The following is a 22519-nucleotide window of genomic DNA, read 5'->3' on the forward strand; positions in this document are numbered from 1 at the left end:
CAACTTGTCTTTTATTTAATAGCAGAATTCCAACATCATAGACACTTTAGTATCTGACTCTAAAAATAGATTCAATTTCTAATAGGTTCTACCTCATGTTTTAATGTAAAACACTTTAAATTACATTTGCTATGGATTATTCCCCATGATTGGCTACGCTTATAGTAATTTGAGTAAATCTTTTGATCTGTGTGTAGAAGATCTACTTGATTAAATTTCATTAATGTTAACAGCAGTTACAGACACAAATCCCTCACACCCCGATGAAAGGTGCTGTTGAGGAGGGAAGCAATCCCTAGTTTTCTATTAACTATGAGGAGGTTCAGAAAACAGGAGTCACATCTTAGTGCTTTAACATTTACATTAGCACTTATTAATTTTACATGGAAAATGTTTTTAAAGATTTTGTTCTCTGATCCTGTGAGTATGCCATATAAGACCCACTGCTCTTTGCAACATACTTTCGGACCCCTATAAAATACTTTTCATTCTCTAGGGATTTCAGATTCCACCACTATAAGAAAGAATGAAATTTATCTTATTTTCTCTTTAGAAATATTAACAAAGAAGGTGAGGTTATATTGAAAAATTTAGAAGGATTAAAAGTTTCTGTTAGTGTATAATCAGGCACAGAGAGGCATTCTCCTGAAATTCCCACACTTTAGGAGCCTAAAGCTGCAGATCGTAAGTTTGAGACCAGCCTAAGAAATTTAGCAAAATGTTGCTTCAAAAAAAGTATTTTTTCAAAAAAGGACAGGGTATGTAGATTAATATGAAGGCCTTAGAGTCAGTCCTCAGAACTACACAGATAGCATACACACACGCATGCACAAAAACAGCAAACTGCAATTATTAAAAAAAAAAACAAAAACAAAAACATGAATAATTTTTGAGCTCTCTTTCAGAATTTAATTGGTTGTCGTCTGTCTATACATTTTGATACCTGATAAGCTTCAATAAATATAGGCCACTTACAACAAAGTCATTCCTGTATTATTTAAACGTTCCCAGTAGCAACAATTATTCTTCTTTTTGAACATAAGGGTCTGAAATTTCCAGGTAACTAAAACCATTCATGAAAGCCTACAAGGGAGCTAGAGAAGGCCAGTGTGGTTATAGCTTAATTGTTATAAGGTAAGGTAAAATGAGGCAAAGTCTGACAGATGGGCTATATGATAAACAATTTTTATAAGGATTCTGTAATTTTGACTAATGGGAAACCAGTGGAATGTTTTAAGTGAAGAAGGGACCTAATCCAATTTAAGTTAGATGACCTCACTTTGCCCATTGGTAGAGGAAGAGTTGGAGAACAGAAGTGGAAGCAGAGAAGCTGTTTCAGGAGTCTGGGGTGGCCCTGAGTAAGAGTGGGGGGCTTCAATGTGGGTGGCAGTCATGGGAATAAAGACTTTCTATGCATCTAAGGATTATATAAGTATTTATGGTTTTTCTGTCAAACAAACTAGTATTGAGAACATCAATTAAACAATACCAATTAAACTTAGCCATGTACCTGCAAGGTAGGCTTTATCTTTTCATTTTATGATACCAGTGCTGGTTCCTTGCTGTCTATACAATCACATTTCTCCTTGTATTAATCAAGAAAAGAATTCAAAATATAATAACAATGCTTCTTTGTGCTGTTTTAAATCTCTATATGAGGTTGCTGCCTATCTTTTGCCAAGTATTACAGAAGATCCGAATAGAGTAGTCTCTTCTTACCCACAGTTTCAATTTCTATGATTTCATTTATCCATGTTCAGTCATAGTTCAAGTTACATGGATAATTTTAAAAATGCAAAATTTGAAGTTTTCGATTACCTGTCATTATAAGCCGTGTGATGAAATTTCTTACCAACCTGCTTCACTCTGCTTAGTACATGAATCTTCCCTTTGTCCAGCATGTTCATACTATATATGCTCCCCTCCATTAGTCACCTAGTAGCCATCTCTCTTATCATATCAACTGTCATAGCATTTCTTTCTGAGCTTGTGTTCAAGTAGTATCTATGCAATAACTTTACCCTCTTCCCATGCAGGCATTATATCATTTTACATGATCAAAAGAAGAGAGTTGGTGGGATAGAGTAAAATATTTTGAGAGAGAGAACATATTCACAGCGCTGGTATGACAGTACATTGCTAAAATTGTTCTGCTATTACTAGTTATTGCTATAAATGTTGCCATGATTAATTTATAAATTAAGCCTTATTGCATGAGTTCATATGGCATAAACAATATATTAATGGATTGCTACTAAGGTTTTAGGTGCACAGTGGATGTCCCCTTGATATCATTATATCCTATGGGAAAGGCACAAAATTCCAGCTATGCATGGAACAAAGGCTCCAGCTGCCGTGCTGTGCCTGGCACCCCACATTTGTTTGTAGCTTGTCTTCCCTTGGCTCAGGTGATGACTGAGCAGGGTAGGGATATGAAGCTGGACGTGCTCCTCAGAGACCGAGGACTGTTCAGTGCCTTTGCTAGGGTTTTCCTACACCACCAGGCATTCTTTTTTTTTTTTTTTTTTTTTTTTTTTTTTTTTTTTGTCTTTTTCCTTTTTACCGGTACCGGGGATCGAACTTACGACTGCCTGCTTCCAAGGCAGGCGCTTATGCCGCTGAGCTAAATCCCCAGCCCCTCCACCAGGCATTCTTGAATACTCTGACTCTACTTTGCTTTTTTTACTCAGGGACAGGATTATGTTGTTATAGAATGGCTGTCCCAAACTTCTTCCGTATTTTTTCCATGGGTATTATACCTAATAATATTCATGTCATTATTTAAGCCAATTTTGGCAAATGCTTTTGGAAGAGCTAGAGGAAAACTTGCTGCTGTAGCATAAAAAAAATTACACACTAGTCACAAAAGTCGAGGGGAGAAAGTTTCTGCATAAAATTTTATGGCATATTCTAAGAATGTGTTTTCATGTCATTATGTTGAACATAATTAAAATTTGACATAGAAATTAAAAGTATTAAAAATCACATTTTGGTTGAACTTTAAGGGATATTTAAATGTTATCAAAATACATATTTTTTTGCAGAAACAGCTGGCTGACAAAACTTAACCTAGGGAACTCCTATGTCCTTCACTTTAATAAAGATGCAAAAAGTTAAAGGTACAATAATTAATGGAAATGGTTCTTTGGAGTTTGCTGATAATGTGTTCTGAGTCTCACTTTCATCACAGTCCCCAAAGAAGAGTTTAAGAGAGTCCTTTTCAAACAGTTTATACATATGTCCTGCTATTTTTTCCTTTTCCCATTTAGAACAGTTGTACTTACACTGCCCCACTCTACTGGACATATCTAAAAAGTGAGCTTCAAGTTGATAACTAGTGAAAGATCAACTAAAACAGATTTACCTTTATGATAACCACCCTGTATTTTAGGATTTGTTAGGACAAACGAAATGCAAGATTTTTCTGTGATAATTAAAGGCCCTTTTAAAGTAAGTTGATGTGAGTTCATTTTAAACTGTATTAAAGAGGAAAGGCAAAAAAATCTCAGCACAAAAAAGCTAAATCACACAAATAGTTCTCATATATTGTGTAAGGAAATAAGCTATGATCAAAGATTCTTAAAACACATACACACACACACACACACACAAACACACACACACATAGGAGAGTTTCAAAGTGACAAGAAGGATTTTTAAAGGTCCTGTAAAAAAAGTTTATTTTTTAAAAAGTTTGTTCCTTGAAGAATATTAGATGTACCAAATTATATTTATCTATGAGAGTAAGCAGTTTTCACTTGGTAGTAGCATTTATCAATTTACTATTCATAATATTGTTGAATGGTATGTTATGCTCTAAAATCAAACTGTCATTTTAAGCACAACAGAGGCGCTGTCAATCACAGGTAGTTATGGACTCCTTCACTTGCAAGATCCGGGGTCCTGTATGCCTCATACATCTGAGTATCTTTACCTTTTGCTAAATTAGGAAAATTCTCCTGGATTATTTCTGTGAGTAGCTTTTGTAGTTCATTTGTTTGTGTCCCTACTTCTTCTTTTATGTTCTTAATCCTTAAGTTATGGATCCTCTTATCATCTTCTTGTCTTTGTATTATTGCTGTTTGTTTCTTTGTTATTTTTAAGAAGTTTTTCATTTCATTCTCCCATATTACAAATCTGTCCTCCAGTTCAGATAGTCTGTCCTTAGTTTCTTTCAAGCTGTTATGCCAGTTTTCGATAGACTTCTTAGTTTCTTGGTAGTCCCTTTGAACCTGCTTCACGTATTCTATGCTTTCTCTGTTTTCTCCATCAAATAATTCTCCCCTCTTTTTCTGTTCTTCCATTCCACCATCTGTTTTTTCTTGGGTGGTACTTAGCATTTCTCAACTATTCTGCATACTTCTAGCTTCAGGTCATTGATAACTTCATTCCTGAATGATCTATGAGGCTCTCTATATGGTGCTTTATGTCTGTTGGTGTGGTGTCCGCTATTACTTGTTTCTCAGAATTGGGGGCTGAGGAGCCTTTCTTGTTGCTGCCTCCTCCCATATTCTCTGTTCCTTATATATGCAAGCTTACATAGGAGGCCCAGCTTCTCTCCCTGTCAGCCACAGCCTGATTTAATTGCGCCGGTTAGGTGTTCCCACCCACCGCAGCACACCAGGAAGTTCCAGACCAGGCAGTCTACGTGGGGCCTGTCCCTCCTGGCCACTGTCAGGCTCTGGGATCTGGGTTGGGCTAGCCTACTGGGTCCGCCAGCAGTGTCACGTAGGCTAGGCACTTTTCACCAATCCCGCCTGAGAGGGGGGTGTGTGGCTGAAGTTGCCACCGCGCCCTGCTCCCGCAGGACTGCCCGGGCCCAGAATGTCCTCCTCTGGAGTCAAACTGCGGTAGAGTGTCAGTTTCTCTCACTCACCTCACCAAAGTCAGTGCACGCCTCCCTGCCCATCCTGTTTTCGACTCTGTTCGCAGATTCCCGTTCTCAGAGCTTCCGCGCGTCTCTCTCCTTGCCGAACTGATGTAGAGGCAGCCGCCGCGCGGCGGGAAACCCAAATCGCGGCTTCCAATGGCGTGGGCTCCAGCCTCCACACTGAGGCTTTTCTGTTCCTGTTTGAGCACCAGGACTGCATTCCAAGTTGGTTTCTCTCAGCCCAGTTCGTTCCTGAGTCAGCAGAGCATATCTCCATCAGCTTATGTCTCCTTACTCCACACTCTTCCTGACTTCTGAGCCGAGTCTTTCAGAGAGCCTCCGTAGTAGCTGTTATCTGTCCGCCATGTTCTCCCAGAAGCTCAAAAGACAAACTTTTAAAGAATCTATACTATCTTATGTCAGTTCAATGAAATTCTATAAAAGTTCAGTATATGAAAAGAACAATATTAATGTAGCCACAGAAGCCTTGGGTTATCAGTGATCTTTTATTATTAGGTTAGCAAAAAATGTCTTCTTTTAAATGAAGAATGGTAAAACTAAAATGTACATGATTCTAACAAAAACATACTGTTGAAGTTGATTCTCTCAGAAAAGAGTTTGATGAGGAGAGACATGAAAATTATTATTAAAATAGTGAATGGTGATTATATTACAATTAACAGTAACTTCCAAATAGAATTAATTAAATTTCCCACTTACAGCCTCTTCATGTTCTCTGATAACTATACAATGACATTTACAATCTTAGTGTGGTAGGCCTTTCCTGTTTTTTTTTTTTAAACAACTTATCCATTTAGTGAGATACTGTACTAAAATTTAAATATGTGTGACACTTTCATGACTATGGATTTTTACATACAGATACGTGTCATATGTGAAATTATTTTTGTTTTTAAAAAGTGAAGGAAAATACAGCTCACTACACAAAGGTAAAGAAAGTAGTATGGATTTAATCCATGTTAATGCTGGCCAAAGACTATCACTTAGAAATATCCAGAATATGGAGATTTCCAACCAGTTAAATTTAAAATCTGCAAAAGAATAATATGAAAGAAGGCAGGAGCAACATTAGTTTCTTAAGCAGCAGAACCATACTTTAAAGAAATTTCCATTAGCCGTATTTATGAGCATTTTTCATTAACCTTAACACTAACAGTTGCTTTAAAAGAGAGGGAGGGAAGCAGGGAGAAAGGAAAGGAAGGGAAGAGAAGGAAAGAATCGAGGAGGGAATAGGAGGGAAGCACAGAGGGAAAGAAACTGTGAGCAAGAAAGAAACAATAAATGAAAGGTATTTTCCATTACAAGGTAGGTTCGTACATCAACTAATCCAGATCAAAATTGTTGATGTCAATTTATAGTATTAAAAAGTCTATTTGAATCTCAACTTGCCCATTCTACCAAAATGATTAATTAACAAGTTTGAAATTACAACTTGAAATGGAAAAGAGGTGAAGATGTAATGATAATAGAAAACTGATTAGTCTGCTTCATAGTTAACTAATGCAAAATTGAAATAAAATGTAAAAAATGATTTGGAGCAATATAAATAACTTTAATATTATAAATGTTTAAAAATATCATTCTGGCTACAATTAAAAGATTTTTACTTAATATTTTGATATATATTCATTAACTTGTGTTTGAAAACATCTTGATTTACATTTTCTATTTAACAAACTACATCTGGCAAATATGGTAAGCTAGCCAACAGATTAATTTAGAACTTTGAGAAAAGACAATACTGTGTTTATTAGAGTCTAACTTGGAAAATCTATCTTAAATACTGAATGTGCACACACAAGTGAATGAGTGTACCATCATGTATATATATTCATTTTTTTGCTGTTGTTGAAGAGATTAGGATAAGGGTACATAAGAGCTGTGCACAGAACTCATTCATTAAACTCATTCATTATGAGAATAAGTCAATTTTATGAATTTCAACAAAATAAATGTAAATAATAATTAATCTAGACAAGTGACCAACTATTAGCACAGTACACATTTTGGAATTAAACCTTGCAGATTATTCTTCATGGTATTTGTTTAGTTAATGTACAAGTATATATCAGGGGAACAATGTTACACAATAAAAAAAAATAATCTCAAAGATGGAATGACAGCACTGAAAATAATACACTGGACCATTACACATGTATTGCCTAATAGAATTTCATGATGTAATGTTGTAGAAATTTTTTAATAATAATGAAATAAATAAATGCAATAATGTTTTAAAAATACAGATCATTACTTGTACTAAGACCTTCCATAACCAATCACTTAAGTTATTATGATGGTCTGTACAGTAATACAAAGAAAATTAGCTAGGCTTTAAAATATGATAAAATATTTTCAAGAAATTTTCAGCTTTAAATATTATTTTTGGCATGTATAATTCTGAACTGTTACTCTTCATTCTTGTCTGGCTGATAGGTGAGAACAATTTGTGGAGGTTCTACAAATGCAGGCACAACTTCCTCTCAATTAAGATAATGTGGATCGAAACAAGTTTCTTGAAATCCACATGGGAGAAGAGACAACGTACATGATACAAAGTCTGAAAATCTTATTATGGGAAATCAGGACTATTTAGAAAGGAAAAAGAAAAGACTTATGGATAGGACATGAGAGCTGTCTCGAAGTAACTGAAGAGCTGTCATGTAGAATTGCGGTACAAAATAGAATCCTGTAATTATTCATTCATCTAACAGGTATGTATTGCGTCCTTTCTATCTACTTATCTGTCAGATGTTTTTTTGGCAGTGGGCATGCCAATTGAACAAAAGAGATAATATCCTTCTTACAGAGTCTACTTTAAGTGGCTAGCACAAAAAAAATAAGTAAACAAATAAATGATCAAGAGCATGATAATTTTATATACTGATGAGGAGATTTAGAAAACAAAACAACTAGGGTAATGTGGCATAGAGAGACTTGAGTTTTGTTTGAGTATATGTGTTGGCAAAACGAGCATGCCACTGAGTTTTGAATGGTTGGCAAGGCTTCTCTGAGGAAGTAACCAATGATCTGAGAACCAAGTGTGAAGCAAGAGCCAATCAAATAAAGATCCAAAGGCACAGCATTCCAGACATAGTAAAACCCAAGCAACATAAGTAAGAAGTCCCAAGATAAGATGCCAAGTGCCATCTCAGAGAATTAGAAAGAGGGCCAGTATGGCAGGAGAAAAATGATAGGGAAAATGGCAGTGAACCACTGGATTCTCAAATGGTTTCAAGTCAAAATGCTGTTTTGTTCTTTCTCCCTCCCCTCCTTCATTTCTGTTTCTTACTCTCAATCTCTCCCTCACTCCCCTCTTTTCTCCTCTCCTCTCATTCCTCTTGCTCTCCTTATAATTCTATACAGTTTGTGTTTCTTTATAGAAATACAAGCATCCACAAGTGCCACACTGCCAGCAAAGGAAAGCTTCCTGCATACCTATTCAAGTTGAATCCTACTTCTCCAGAACACTCATTCAGTTTAGAGCTAAAGTAATGAATTTCTGAAAGAATGAATTATTAAAACTTAGATTTGTATCAACAATCTTGGTTCAAACCCCAACACGGTAGATATAAGTCTTCTGATGGGAACAGCCATTGCCAAACTTTCATTCTGATCTTGCCTTGTGACTTGCTTGACACATAGAATACGATGAAAATCATATTGCACAATGACAGCACTTCAGTTCCCAAAGGACTGCAATTCCTCCTCTTGCTTTTTTGGAAATAGCACTTCTACACTGATAACAAGTACTGTGTGTTCTCATTGAAGAAGAAACCATATGGAAATAAAAGTCTAGTCATAACAGCTGAGGACCCTGGTATGTGAATTAAGCTATCAGAGACAGCCACAACCCACCACCAAAGCAGAATGTCAAGTGACTGCAAATGCACAAATGAGAAAAATCATGTTGTGTAAATAAGTTCATTGAAGGCTGGGAAAAGAACAGATTACATTATATGGTGACAGCAAAATTTTAAAGAAGGTTGGCTAATGATAATTTAGAAAACAGAAAATGCATGTGTAGATCTGACTAAGAAAATCTCTAGAAAGGATCATAAAAGTATCAGTTTAGTGTTTCTACTCCAGTATCATAAGGTGTAAGAGGTAGAAAAGCCAAGAAGAGTATATTTAATTTGTTAAGCTAAACATATGGAAAGTCAAAAGAGCTCAGATCTTGATGGGTTAGAAAACAAAGCTATACTTCATTATTAGTTGCTCCTAGATACAAAAAGATTCTCAAAGATCACATCAAGAATGCGGTAGAAAGACTGATAAGAGTTCAGAAAAATGTAAGCAGGCCTTGGTAAAATCTCCAAAGAAAAACAGGGATTCAAAGATTCTTAAGGACATTGCGCCACAGCAACAAGACATATGTTACCTAAGGCAGAAAGAAGTCTGTTTCATAATGCAGCATGAGTGAGCACTTAACAGATTTAAAGCAAATTAGGAGAGTTTATTTTGATATCACCATGAGTTGGAATGAGAAAGTACAATTCAAAGTAAAGGGAGAATAGGGAACCATAACTTTCTGTACACAGAAACATGCTGAGAAATCTCCTCGACCTCCTACACGGAACATCATTGGCCATGTACGGGGTCAGTGACCAGGGAATAACTGTGTCAACAGCTCAGAGGGGAGAGGTGATAGTGGATCAGATAGTTAAAGAATCACTATCAAGAAAACCTGGAGCCTTAGCACAAAGCAGCCTCTATCCTTAGCGATAAAAGCTGTGAAACTATGAACCAAACTGAATTTCAAAATCTTACAGACAAAGTGGTTGCTGTATGTTCTTCATTTACTGTTTCTGAATGAGAATACGTAGTGTGGATCTCTTTATTTTGTTATTATTCACTTACTTTTTATTAATTATATGCATACTTATCTATTAATACATGTTTGCAGCACATAATAATTACATATATTGTGAGGAGTTTGTACATGAATATAACATATCTTATTTCTCTTGTCCCTTTCCCCTCCCATCTCTCAGTATATGTTTTTGATACATGGCAGTTAGTCTCATTTTGGGGGTCTGATATAAATATATATGACACCTCCTTCTCCAGATGTCCTGTTGATTATATTATTTTATATTGGTTTTATGGGGAAATAATCTCTTTCTATTTCAAAGAATCCTGGATACACACTAAATCCTTTATAACGAATCAGTTTCACTTGAGCCTAATGTATGAAAATATCATGGATGTTAAAACCTAAGGTCACAATTTGATGACATTTCATGTATCTTAGAAAGGTATGGATGCCTTTTGTACATGACAAATGTGATCTAGTATTACAAGATAGCAAGTTAGAACCATTTGCAAAAGTGGCAACAATGTGTATTCATGTCTCTATTTTTATGAATATAATTTCACAAGTCTTCTCATCATTAGTGATGTATTTACCCATTTCTTGAATAAAAGCCAATCTCAACACTTACTTTCAACAAGAGAATATGGTGGAAGTGACTGGGGATGCTTAACAGGTCTCTAATTTATGCTCGTCTCTGCAAAGACGGCCACATTATGAACAAGCTCAAGCTATCCTTTTTGACGATGAGGTACCATAAGATAAAAGAGATTATAAAGAGACAAAAAAGTAAGGCTGAACCATATCAGCAACTACAATAATTCTATCTGAGAGTTTACTTGTATCTGTGAGAACCTCTTTCCAGTCCTTAGGTACCCACAAATCTGCAAATGTACAAATGATCTCCACAGACATAATTATTTTGAAGCTGAAGACCTGTCCATAAAAGCTTGACCTACACTGTCAAGGAACATGATTACCAGCACAAAGACACACAGATAATTTTGCATTAAATCCTGGGCAATTTAATTAACTTTCTCAGGTTATTATTTAATCTGATAAAAACTGTCTAGCTTCTAGGAATATTATAAGGATTAAGTCATAAAACTTATGAAAAACATTTAGCCTGAATATTTGAAGCACTAAATACATTGTAATGAACAAAGTACATAAAACTAATAACAAAAGGGACAACAATACCTTATAATATTTAACAATTATCCAAGATACCTGTTTACATGTGGTTTTGAATGAAGAGTGGAATCTAGCTGGCCAAAATTCTCCAATCTTCCTATCAATATTTGTTAGTCTTTCTCTAAAGTATTTATTACTTCAGGAAAAACACACTGAATTTAAAAATCAACAATTCATTTGTATTAGTAATTTACACTAATTTATTCCATGATGTCTCAGAGGGCAAAATTATACATAAAACATGGATGAAAGTTACGAGAAAGCTAAGCTGGGGTTCATAAAACAGATAAATCTTTAAAATAGATCTTTCCATAGATATACCAGCCTGAATGGCTTTAAAGATCTAGTACATCCCTCACATTCATGAATAGGTTAATTTTTTTCCATCAGGACTATTTGTGGTTGAGCTTATATAGCTTGGACCAGATGATTTTTAGTCCTTTCTTGACATTTCTGATTCTTACTATTTTCTAAATCACATTTGAATTCAATTTTAAATAGTTATTCAATACCTCAATTCTTAAGATACAATGTAAGCATGTAGAAATTCCACTGACATTTTCATTTTTAGACAGACATAGATGCAATATACAAAGCAACACAGGATACGAAAAATTTTAACTTGGCCAATATATTCTCCTTTGATTGAGATCAATACTCAGAATAGTCAATTGTTTTATGTGTTAACTACCTGTTCATATGACTGGAAAAATAACTCAATATGCTGGTGCCAAATCTATTTATTCATTTATTAATTCATTTAACCAAGAATATTTATAAAACATTTATCAAATCCTTTTTATAAACTAAGCATTGTGCTATGTGGTATGAGGCTATATTTTACAGAAAGAACTATAATCAATACTTTGACTTTAAAGAAATAATGAAGAACTTTAAACATATGTTGGTTTCTGGTTTTCAGTATTCAAAGAAACTCACTGTACACTTACCTAATCACCAGATTTATTATGACAAAATATAATCATTCAAGGTAATTTCTTATTAATAGTCACACATTATATACACACACATTATGTAGTTCTCTCTGACAGTACAAAATTTATGGAAATGATTAATAAAAGAAAATTTTTTTTATCTGTCCTATCAATATAATGTGAACACAGGTCAAGGATTTATTTTATGTGATGTCAAAACCCTTTCTAATATTACCAGTTAAACAGAGCACTTCTCTGTTTTGTCATGATAATTTAGCTTTAATCAAGCCTGACAGGTTGATTTCTCTGCAACCTTTTATATTTAAACTTGAACCCAATATATATTTATAAAGAAAAATCATTTTTTATTTCTGTTTTAAGTATCATTTTATTATTCTTATAAAATATAAATAGAATCTCAAAAAAACACAGACTGGTGATTTTAGGACATTCTTAGACTGATTTGTAAAAGACGAATATAGTTAATAAAAACCTTTGATGTTATTTAACACAAAAGCAAACATAGATCTTTTTATATTTGACATTAAAAATCTGATTATTTGCCTCCCTAAAGAAAGCACATACAGCTTTTATACAGACTACACTGCAAAGAATAATAATATTTCTGTTTACTGAGATATCAACTGGCATTTCACTGTAAGTCAATGGTCTATCGTTGCTACAGCGTATTAGACCTCAATCTGGCACCTACAAATGTCAAGAGTATAAAAAATATACGATGAAAATCAAAAGTATGTTTTGAACTCTTCCAAAAAAATAAAAAAAGGGAAACAAAGTTCACCTAAACGAATTTGCTGCAGAAATCAGTGCAATATTCAGCTGTCAATCTAGAAAAACAAGGGAGCCACACTGTCAGTAGGACAGGATAATAAAATTTCCAGCAGATGTTCAGGCAGGGCTCTAATTTTTACTGAACTCCCTTGATAAGCATTTAATTTCTTTATCATATGCAGGCTCGGCAAATTGTACTTCATCACAACTGTATTATGAAATATTAATATTTCATATGATAACAAAACTCCATAGACTAACCTTTGACATATTAAAATCATCCACATTTCAAATGTCAAGATTCGAAATTTTAATACATTTAAAATAGATTCTTGAATTTGCATAATAAATTATAACAGATAATCTCAGTTGGTATGTTATAATGTCACACAAATATATAGTACATATAATATTTTAATAGATGCTTTTGGTGAAAGATTGTGGGAAAAATGCATCAAATGTTTTATATTACATTACATCAATGAGAAAGCACAGAAGTTCTTAATGTGCAATTTTATATTCAAAGCAGGTTTAATTGCTAGTTAGGGACAATATAAGAAAACCAAACAGAGTTCTGTGTAAGGCAAATGGACTATTCTATATACTCATATTCAGGAAGTAATCATTTTTGTAGATGGCTTTATATAAATATAAGGTGGCATCATTATTTGTTATTATAATCTGCACAAATATGTTTCTTAAAATAGTTTTTGTACACTGTTTTTGCAACTAATACCAAAGTAAGAAATACAGGAGTTCTGAAAAGGTCCCTTATTTATCACAGACTTTTGAATTGATAGCTCTAATTCAGACTTGATGTTTAGAAAGAAGTTAGCAAAAAAGGAGAAAAAAAAAGAAATTAGCCTCCACATTTGTTTCTGCTGGTGATCCTATTAAGGAAGCTGCTCCGAGGCTACTGAAAGACACAGGATCACAAATCAATGCCTGTCACCGACAGAGAGAAGACATGTTTCTGATTAATCAGAATTCAATTTTTTTATAAGCAAAGAAAACAGAAAATTTTAAAGCAAGTATCTTTTTATTGCCTGAGTTCTTCATTTATTCCTGATTAACCAACTATTTCTGTTTACCTATATGCATTTAAAATAGCATGACTAATATAATCATTAAATGCTATTTGAGACTGTTTTCCACAACAGATTAAACACTTGATTACAGCTTACCACTAATCCTTAAAGGATGAATTGAAACAAAGACAAATACACTATTAATATTCTACAAGACTGTAAACAACTGACTCATGAGATTCTAATCTGAATCAAGTCTACTCTGGTGTTTTTTACACTTTGTTTAATGAAAATATTTCTAAATATTCAATTTATTTGGATAAGGAACCCCTCTTCTGATATTTAAATGTAGAAATCTTTATATTTTTCCTGTATTAACTTGACTTTTGTAACTTTTAAGGAATCTCTAAATTTTCTTGATCACACTTATGTATAGCATCTTGTAAAGCTATCAGAATAAGACAGCTGTAATGTTTTAGCTATAATAATGCCAGCTATTGATCCCGTAAGAGAAAAAAGAGGGAGAGAATGTGCTTAATGGGGCATGTTTGTTCTCTATTATTTTCTTTGCCTAAGGATAAGGCTGATTTAAATAATGATACTCTTTTCTTAGTTGCTAGATTCATAAATTCATATACATTAATTATTACTAACTACCAGCTAATGCTAAATACATTGAAAGGTTAAACAACTACAATTTTATCAATAAATGGTCAAAAGATGCCAGAGTCATCTGCTATTTTCTAATTTAAGAAGTATAAGGATGAATCACTACTTTGAAAACATGCATTTATATGATTTGTGTACTTTAAAGAATCAATTTCAACTTTAATATGCAGTTCATTTTCTGATAAGTATATTCACTTCTTGTATGAGTACAAAGTCAACATGACACATGAAACTCAGGATATATGTTTTGGGGGAAATGCTTTTGTGGAAGATTTTCAAAAATTCATCAAGAAACTTATTTCCAACATCAGTAGACCATAATGAGAGATCTATCTTTACATGAATTAAATCTCAGGAAATTTGCAAATCAAATCAACTGTCACCATAACTTTGATTTGAGTCATATACATGTCTTCATTTAAACACTTCTAAAATCACCAATTAATAGTATGAAAATAAAGAAATAAAAGTAGATCAATCAAAATCTAGGAATCCCAGTACTAGACACATCCAAAAGAAACCAAATCAATATGTCAAAAAGACATCTACACTCCTATGCTCCCTTCATCAATGATGACAGTAGCGAAGACACAGAAACTAAGCGTTTGTGTCTCTCTCCTTCTCATATATACATATGTAACTGAAAAATATTGAGCCATAAAAAGTTGAAAACGTATCATTTGAGACAACATGCTTGGAAGTAGACATCATTAATATTAGGGGAAATAAACCAGGCACAGAAAGATGAATACCCACATGATTTCACTCATATGTGAAAGTTAAATACATTTGATCTCAGAGATCTACAGTTCGATGGTAATTACCAGAGGCAGAAAAGAGTAAGTGGAGCAAGGCAAAGAAAAGTTGACCAATGTTTACTGAGATGTAACTGAACAGAGGTATTTTTGGTATGCTATTGCAGAATAGGGTGACTTTAAAAATCTGACGAATTTGCAAAAGTGAAAAGAAAGAATTTTGAAAGTTTTATCATAAAGAAATGATAAATATGAGAAGATAAATATATTTAAATTGATTTAAGTATTACATTGTGTACACATGTATCAAAATATCATATGGTATCCTATTAATGTGTATAAATTTTTGTATCAACTAAAACAAATTCAATAAAAAGCCAAAAATTTGTGATAATTAAATGAAGTATCATTTTTACATTATGATACTTCATATACAATACAAAATGGAAAACATATATGATACACACTGTTGTATGAGACAGATGACATAAAAAATTAAGGCCTAATGTGTAATGATAGGCTGTCAAATAATTTAAAAGTCATTACATCTTTGTCAAAAATTGTAATATACTATTCATACCTTAATTAAAATATACACCAGGCATTTAAACATGACTTCAGAAATAATTTCTTACCTTATCAAGAGAGAAAGTTTTGGTCAGGGCAAAGGCCCATCCAGCTTCAAAAGCTCTTCGAATCATTGATGTGCTGGTAGCTGGAGTAGCACTAGCAAGACCAAAAGGATTTATAAACTTCAGTCCAGCCATTTCCACGCTAAGGTCCACCAGATCAATAGGAGTATAGAAGAGGGGTAGTTCAGGCTTGGCAGAAATTGATGCTCCATATTGTGACTGCAAAGGACAAACAGCCAATAATTGCACTTACATCATATATAAATTATCCATGTAATCTTTTACCAAAATGAACATAACATTTGAATGAATATAGATTACATCTGTCTGTTTACAATGATGAAAAGTGACCAAACGCCAGTTAGCAGTGAACCAAATTCATATATAATTACCATCCTTTTTCAATTTAAAAAAAAGTATAGACTATTAACAGAAATAAAATCAACTAAACAAAAAACATATAAAAATATGGCGATTCAAACACAAAAGGGAATAATTTTAGAATTTATCTCCCTGTTTCCATTAACCCAGCCTCTTTTTACTTAATTTATGAGAGTGTCTTACCACTCAGAGATACAGGCAACAGCAAGTCAGGAGTCATTCAATTTCCAGTAATCTCACCACTGTTTATGCAATTTTAGGAAGGCCACCTAACATGCCCCTCTCTTTTCTACTTTATAGTTTTCAGTATAGTAGTAGGAATCCTGGTTGCCTAATTTCCTATCTCATAGGGATACTGGAAAATTCAGGAAATCATAAGCCACTGGAAGACATCTAATTTGGAAAGTGGGCAATGCACTAATGAGCATTAGTGGAGTTAGCATGTTTTTTTGTTTTCAGTAACCAAACAGGTACTAAAGAGGTATTCTGAAATCTTCAACTGTCACTCAAAACTGTACATTTACCTTTTTAAATGAGCACTGTAATAATGCTTTCTTGAAGGATTATTGAGATGATTTAATGACAGTTCCATTGCATAATACAGGTCACACTGTAGCCAGGAAGGTGCTTGCTAAATTATGTTTCTTTCCTTCCTTTTCTGCATTTCCTTCCCTCTCTTTTTCTGTTTATCTCTTAATGCAAAGTCATATTGAAGAATATAAAAAGGATGAATTTTCCCAACCAAAGTAGTTTCTGAATGGAGAGGCCTAGTTAATTCAAAGTAGAACTCCTTTCCTTTGTGAATCATCACTGAAAAGAAACATTATTTGAGCAAATTTAATTTTATAGGAGTGTGTCTTGTGTAGATAAAGATTTTCATGACTTGCACAGAAATTATTTCTAGCCCTCCACCACTTACAATGCAAACAAAGTTCACTTAATATGTAAATAGGCATCACTTGCTAATTGAAAGACTATTGTGTTTCTGGTCTTGTAGAAAGGTGCCAGATGGCATCCAAGCTTCAGTTATGGAAGGCATTCTATGCCAGGGATGTTAGATTTCAGGGGATACATTCCTTCCCTTAACTTAGCTTTCTGGCTCCTTCCCTCCATAACCTCCTGTCTCCCTCACTTCTCCCTCCCTCCCTTGTTTCTTTGCTCTCTCCTTACCCTCATCTTTCAGGTATTAGTGATCAAACCCACATATATTAAGCAATCTCTCTACCACACAGCTGCATCCTTAGTCCTACAAGACACATTTCTGAGTACTGATGCGGTGGTTGTGAATATAATTTATATGTCCTCACATGAAATTGCAATACTACTAAGGCTGTAGACAAAGAGCTAGAATGTATAGCATAGGGAAAGAGGATAATTTCAGGTAGGTACAAAGGTGTGTATGTGTATCCATGTGGGTATATGTGAGATGGATGTAGAAGAGAACCATCCCTGATAGCACTTTGTTAGCTTTCTGTAATCATAATTTAAATGAACTCAAGACAGTTTTAGAATTGATTATAGAAGAATTTCCTGACAATAGAGCTAAGTTAATTACTGGAAAAACATAAAAGTCCTTTTCTCTTATAAAGAAACTTGGAAACAACTTGGGCACCTTCATACCTGATACCAAAAGCACAAATACACATGATCCTGTATACTCTATGTGAAGTTTCCGCTTTTTTTTATGTCTATGCACTCAAACATCCAGTATCCTTAATATTAGACACAAGGTTTCATTAATCAACATTATAACCATATATGGCATTAGATAACAGCCCAAATACCAGGTATGTACATGCAACACCACATGGATTACTTAGTTCATGTAGTTTTGAATAAATAAAGCACTGCACTACAAATCTTAAAAAAAAAAAACTTATTGCCTTAACACTGAGAAAAGAAATGTCTTGTATAAATTTTGCAAGCTTCAAAACTAACACTAAAGGCAAACACTATAGCAAGCAACAAATACAGTGCAAACATATACACAAAACTCTTCTAAATGAGTACAGGTTTGCACATAATATATTTTTATTTATAAGTATACTATTGATGTTCATGGGTGTGTGAGAAATTTGGACTTTTACTGGACAAGCTTTTTACACATGCAGGGCTATGTTTGTTTTTGTTTATGAGTCTTTGTCTCAGTGTGGAACTAAAATGACCCAGTGTATCTGACCTCAGAGGATATCTTCAGAGGACAGCCAAGCCAAAATTACACTACCTTTCTGAGTTGGAGAAATCTAGAGCCTGGGCCAGAAAACTCAAGAATTTCCAGTTTCAGCTCTTATTGCAAAGCTAATTCCTTCAAACTCCCAGTTGTAACCTCCAAAATGAGATTTGCCAGGGATTTCAACATCTTTAGCTCTGGATGCATGCCCCTACATCGAATTCAACCTTAAAACTGTTCTGAGAGTTAGAGATATACTATAGTACTTCATAATAGCTAAATCATGGAAGTGGTCTATATCTCCACCAACAGATAAATGGATAAACAAAATGTGTCATTTACAAACCGTAGAGTACTATTCTGCCATAAGGAGAAGTGGGGAGAGGGAAAGGTAATGAAAAAAAGAATCGAGATGCGTTATGTATATGAACCAAATGTAAACGTCATGTAATGCAAACATGGACTAATAAAAAAATGAAAATGAAATATCAAAAAACAGAAATAACATCTATAAATATGCTACCAATTTTTTCCATTTCATAAGATGCTATTTCTCGTCATTCAATAATGTTAGTAAATAACAGATATAAAAAAAAATAGGTATTCAACATGAGGCGTTAGTTCCATAAGAAATGCTTTGCTAGCATCAGAAATAACACAGAAGACAAGACAGATTATCATGAAAGCGGAGTTATTTATGTACTATGAGAAAGAAGAGTATGGCAGCATGATATGTAAATACAAAGTTTTGGAGAAAATTATACATGTGTATCTAGTTTGTTATATACTTTTTTATCCTTTTATTACAAAAGTTGTACTATAATATATTAGACAAAATCATTTCTTAGGATTGGAGTTCTGGACATTTAATTTTAAAATGTTTGTGGACTGTTTTCAAAATTATCAATAATTAATTGACCACAAATTAATTTATAGGAAACAAGTAACTTTAAGAGTATGCTAAAATAATTGTTTAAATTGCTTTTTATTCTAAATAGATAACTTAAAATTTTATGTAGCTATGTGGTACAAAGTGGTTTTGATTTATGAATATAATGTACATTAATTAAATCAACCTAGCTAAAATGTCTATTAGCTCAAATAACATTTTGTGCTAAGAACATTTATAATTTATTCTCAGTAGTTTTGAAATGTACACTATTAATTGTATTTATCATGCTGTCTGATAGTTATAAAAGGTTCTTCCAATTTGATTGAGATTCTTTAGCCCTTGACCATCATATTCCCATCTTCCCCACCCTACTGTTTAGATTCTATGACTATCATTTTACTTTCTCTTTAGAGTTTGATATGTTGGGATTCTACATATAAGTACATGGAGTAATTTTCTCTTCGTGCCTTTCTTACATAATTTAGCATACTGCTTCTTAGTTTCAACCAATTTATTACAAATAAAAGAATTTCTTTCTTTTAAATCTTGAATAATATTTCATTCCAAATATGCACCACATATTCATGATTCACGCTTTACTTGAATCATACTTTGGATGATTGCATAACTTGGCTATGATAATAGTGTTTCTATGAACATGGGAATAAAGACATTACCTTGAAATACCGAGTGCAAAACTTCAGCGTAAATATCTAGAGTGCAATTACTGGATAATATGGTAATTTTATTTTTTGTTTTGTAGAATGGCTATGCTAACATTCCCATCAACAGGGCAGAAGGACTCCCTTTTCTCCTTATCCTCATGAACATTTTTGATATTTCATCGTTTTATAATAGCCATTTTACATATATGAGATGACACGGTGGTTTCAATTTGTATTTCTCCAATGATTATCAATGTTTAAAACTTTTTGTAAACTATTTGCATATCTTCTGCTAAGAAATGTCTATTAAAGTCCCTTGTGCTTCACTGTTTTGTTTTCTTGTTGTGGAGCTATTTTAGTTCCTTATATAATTTAGATATTCATTCTTTAATAGTTCTAGATTTGCAAATATCTTTTCCATGCCACAGGTTGTCTCTATACATTGTTAATCATCTGTTTGCTGTGCAGAAGCACTGGAGTTTGGTATATTCATGTCTGTTTTTGTTTTGGTTGCCTGTGCTTTGGGAGTCAAACACAAATATCCTTTCTCAGACTAACATTATATAGCTTCCTCCCATGTTTGCTTCTAACCATTTCATCATATTTTCTAGTCCTACATTTAACATTTAATCTATTTTGAACTGATTTTTTTGTATATGGGGTGAGATAAGCATCAAAATTCAAATTGTCTCTATGTGGATATTGTTTCCCCAACATCATTTTTTAAGATGACCCTCCTTTTCTCATTGCATATTCTTGGAATTTTCCTTGAAAATCTGTTGATTATATATGCGTGAGTTCATTGTATCTCACTGATTGATGTGTCCTTCTGTTTCTTGTCAGTAGCATACACAAAACAATTTTCAAAAAGAAGCAGTGGTACTCTAACCATTAAGTGAAGATCAAGGTAAATAGCATGCTTGTTAGTTATCACCACATACTGTTCTAAATCCATTTTTTCAGTTATATTATTATTCCAAAAAATTGACAATTTATATAACTAGAAAAAATCAAAGAAATGATCTATTTTAAAAGCTTTATTTTATAAAAAAACACTAAGATCAAAGGAGATTAAACAGAAGCCAAATGGCAACATTAGCTACTGTCTTTCAACCAGTTCTCCAAAATTTAATGTTTTAGTCATTCTTCTTCTTAGTCACTTAAAATACAGTTTCCAAAAATTAACTTGATGACATAGATTATAATAGGTTCTACATTTATATGGGTTACTCTTAAATTTTCTAATTTTATTCCCATCTGCAAATTACAAAAAGGGCCTTCACCATCTATGGAATACAACACAAACTCCTTAGTGTTACATAATCTTGATTTTAATCTGGGTTCCTCTTTGTCTTTATGTTTTCTTTTATCCCCTACCATTACTTAATGTATCATATGCTTCTGTTTATTTACTTCTGTGCAATTTCTCAAACAAATCCACATTATGAATGCATGTATACATTTCAGCTATTTTTTATAAGGGGAAGGTGTATTGTGTTCTATCTGATTTTAATGCTTGAAAATTCAAATTAAGGCTTCAACAGTCAGTCTAGCTGTCATCTCCACTGAGAAAGTTCATTTGTGCCCCATAAGCAAACTTACTGTTTTTTCTTATCATACACTTTACTTGTATGCTTATAGGCATGCATCTCCTGCTGAATTTAATTTTAACATGAAACTTGGCAGAAAGATGCTCACAAAATTACTAAATGTGTTAGGCTAATGATCTTGGGTAATTGTCTATTTTTACATCAATTTCCAGGAATGTGACAATCAGTATAGATGAAATAGTTATTTGGAATTTATTTGAAATATACAGAAGTTCATTATTTCATGGTTTTAAGGTAAAAATTCTCCAAAGGGCCACCTAGTGGGAATAGTAAGTAATTACTGAGTTTATAAATTATGGTATTATGTAAATATATGCATTCTATAGTTCAGTCATATGAAATGACATGAAGATTGGTCAACCTAGTAGCTTTGCTACCATCCAGCCTATAATAATAAAGTGTTTTCCTTTTACTTTCTCTAATGGTAAGCAACATGTGCTAGCCTCAAATGTTGGCCATTACGAGGGTAAGAAATATCGCATGACAGGAAAGTGGAAATACACCTGGTGCTGCAAGAAGGGTTACAAATCCTCAAGGAAAGCCACATGAGTCTATTTCTTCATTGTTTCTCTGCCAGCTGCCTCATTCAATTTCCTTATCCAGAATGGCTAGTATTCTTTGTTGCAGCCTTTTTGTTTCTATTCTATATACGAAAATATGCAGAGTATCTAAAAACCCTGATATCAACTCCACACAGACATCATAATAATTACATGAGATTCTCCTGGGGTGGGAATTATGTATTAGTTCCTTTAAAAGCACTACAAGAGATTGTACTATATATTGAAGGCTGAGTCACTTAGTTGATCATATGAATATTATTCCCGAATTCTGTTTTACGGGTTTATCACAATAGTGTGAGATGTCTATCATATTCAACAAATTGGTGACTTAGGTATGTTCAGATGAGTAAAATGTTGTTTAAACTACTCAAAAACTCCAAAAGGTACTTCCGAAGAATCATCTCTGACATGTATCAACATATTGTGTAAAAATAAGGAATATTGTAAAAGTAATATACTGAATTGATCCTAAAAACCGGGCAAGATGACCTTTCATAAGTAAGCAGTACTTATGCACCTTTCAGTCATA

At 33.4% G+C, this 22519-nt stretch overlaps 1 protein-coding gene across 4 annotated transcripts in view; it reads right to left on the bottom strand.

Annotated features, from left to right (window-relative positions):
• Positions 1-22519, bottom strand: part of Dpyd (dihydropyrimidine dehydrogenase) — an 816845-nt gene that overhangs the window by 377312 nt on the left and 417014 nt on the right. For all 4 annotated transcript variants that reach the window (XM_003478953.5, XM_063254705.1, XM_063254712.1 and 1 more), the window contains one exon: positions 15713-15928. In XM_003478953.5, the coding sequence (XP_003479001.2) occupies positions 15713-15928 (216 nt within the window). The remainder of the gene's footprint in view (positions 1-15712; positions 15929-22519) is intronic.

This window comes from Cavia porcellus, unplaced genomic scaffold (assembly GCF_034190915.1).
Source record: "Cavia porcellus strain 051 isolate PalLab524CR breed Dunkin Hartley unplaced genomic scaffold, mCavPor4.1 scaffold_1, whole genome shotgun sequence".
NCBI classification, from domain to species: domain Eukaryota; kingdom Metazoa; phylum Chordata; class Mammalia; order Rodentia; family Caviidae; genus Cavia; species Cavia porcellus.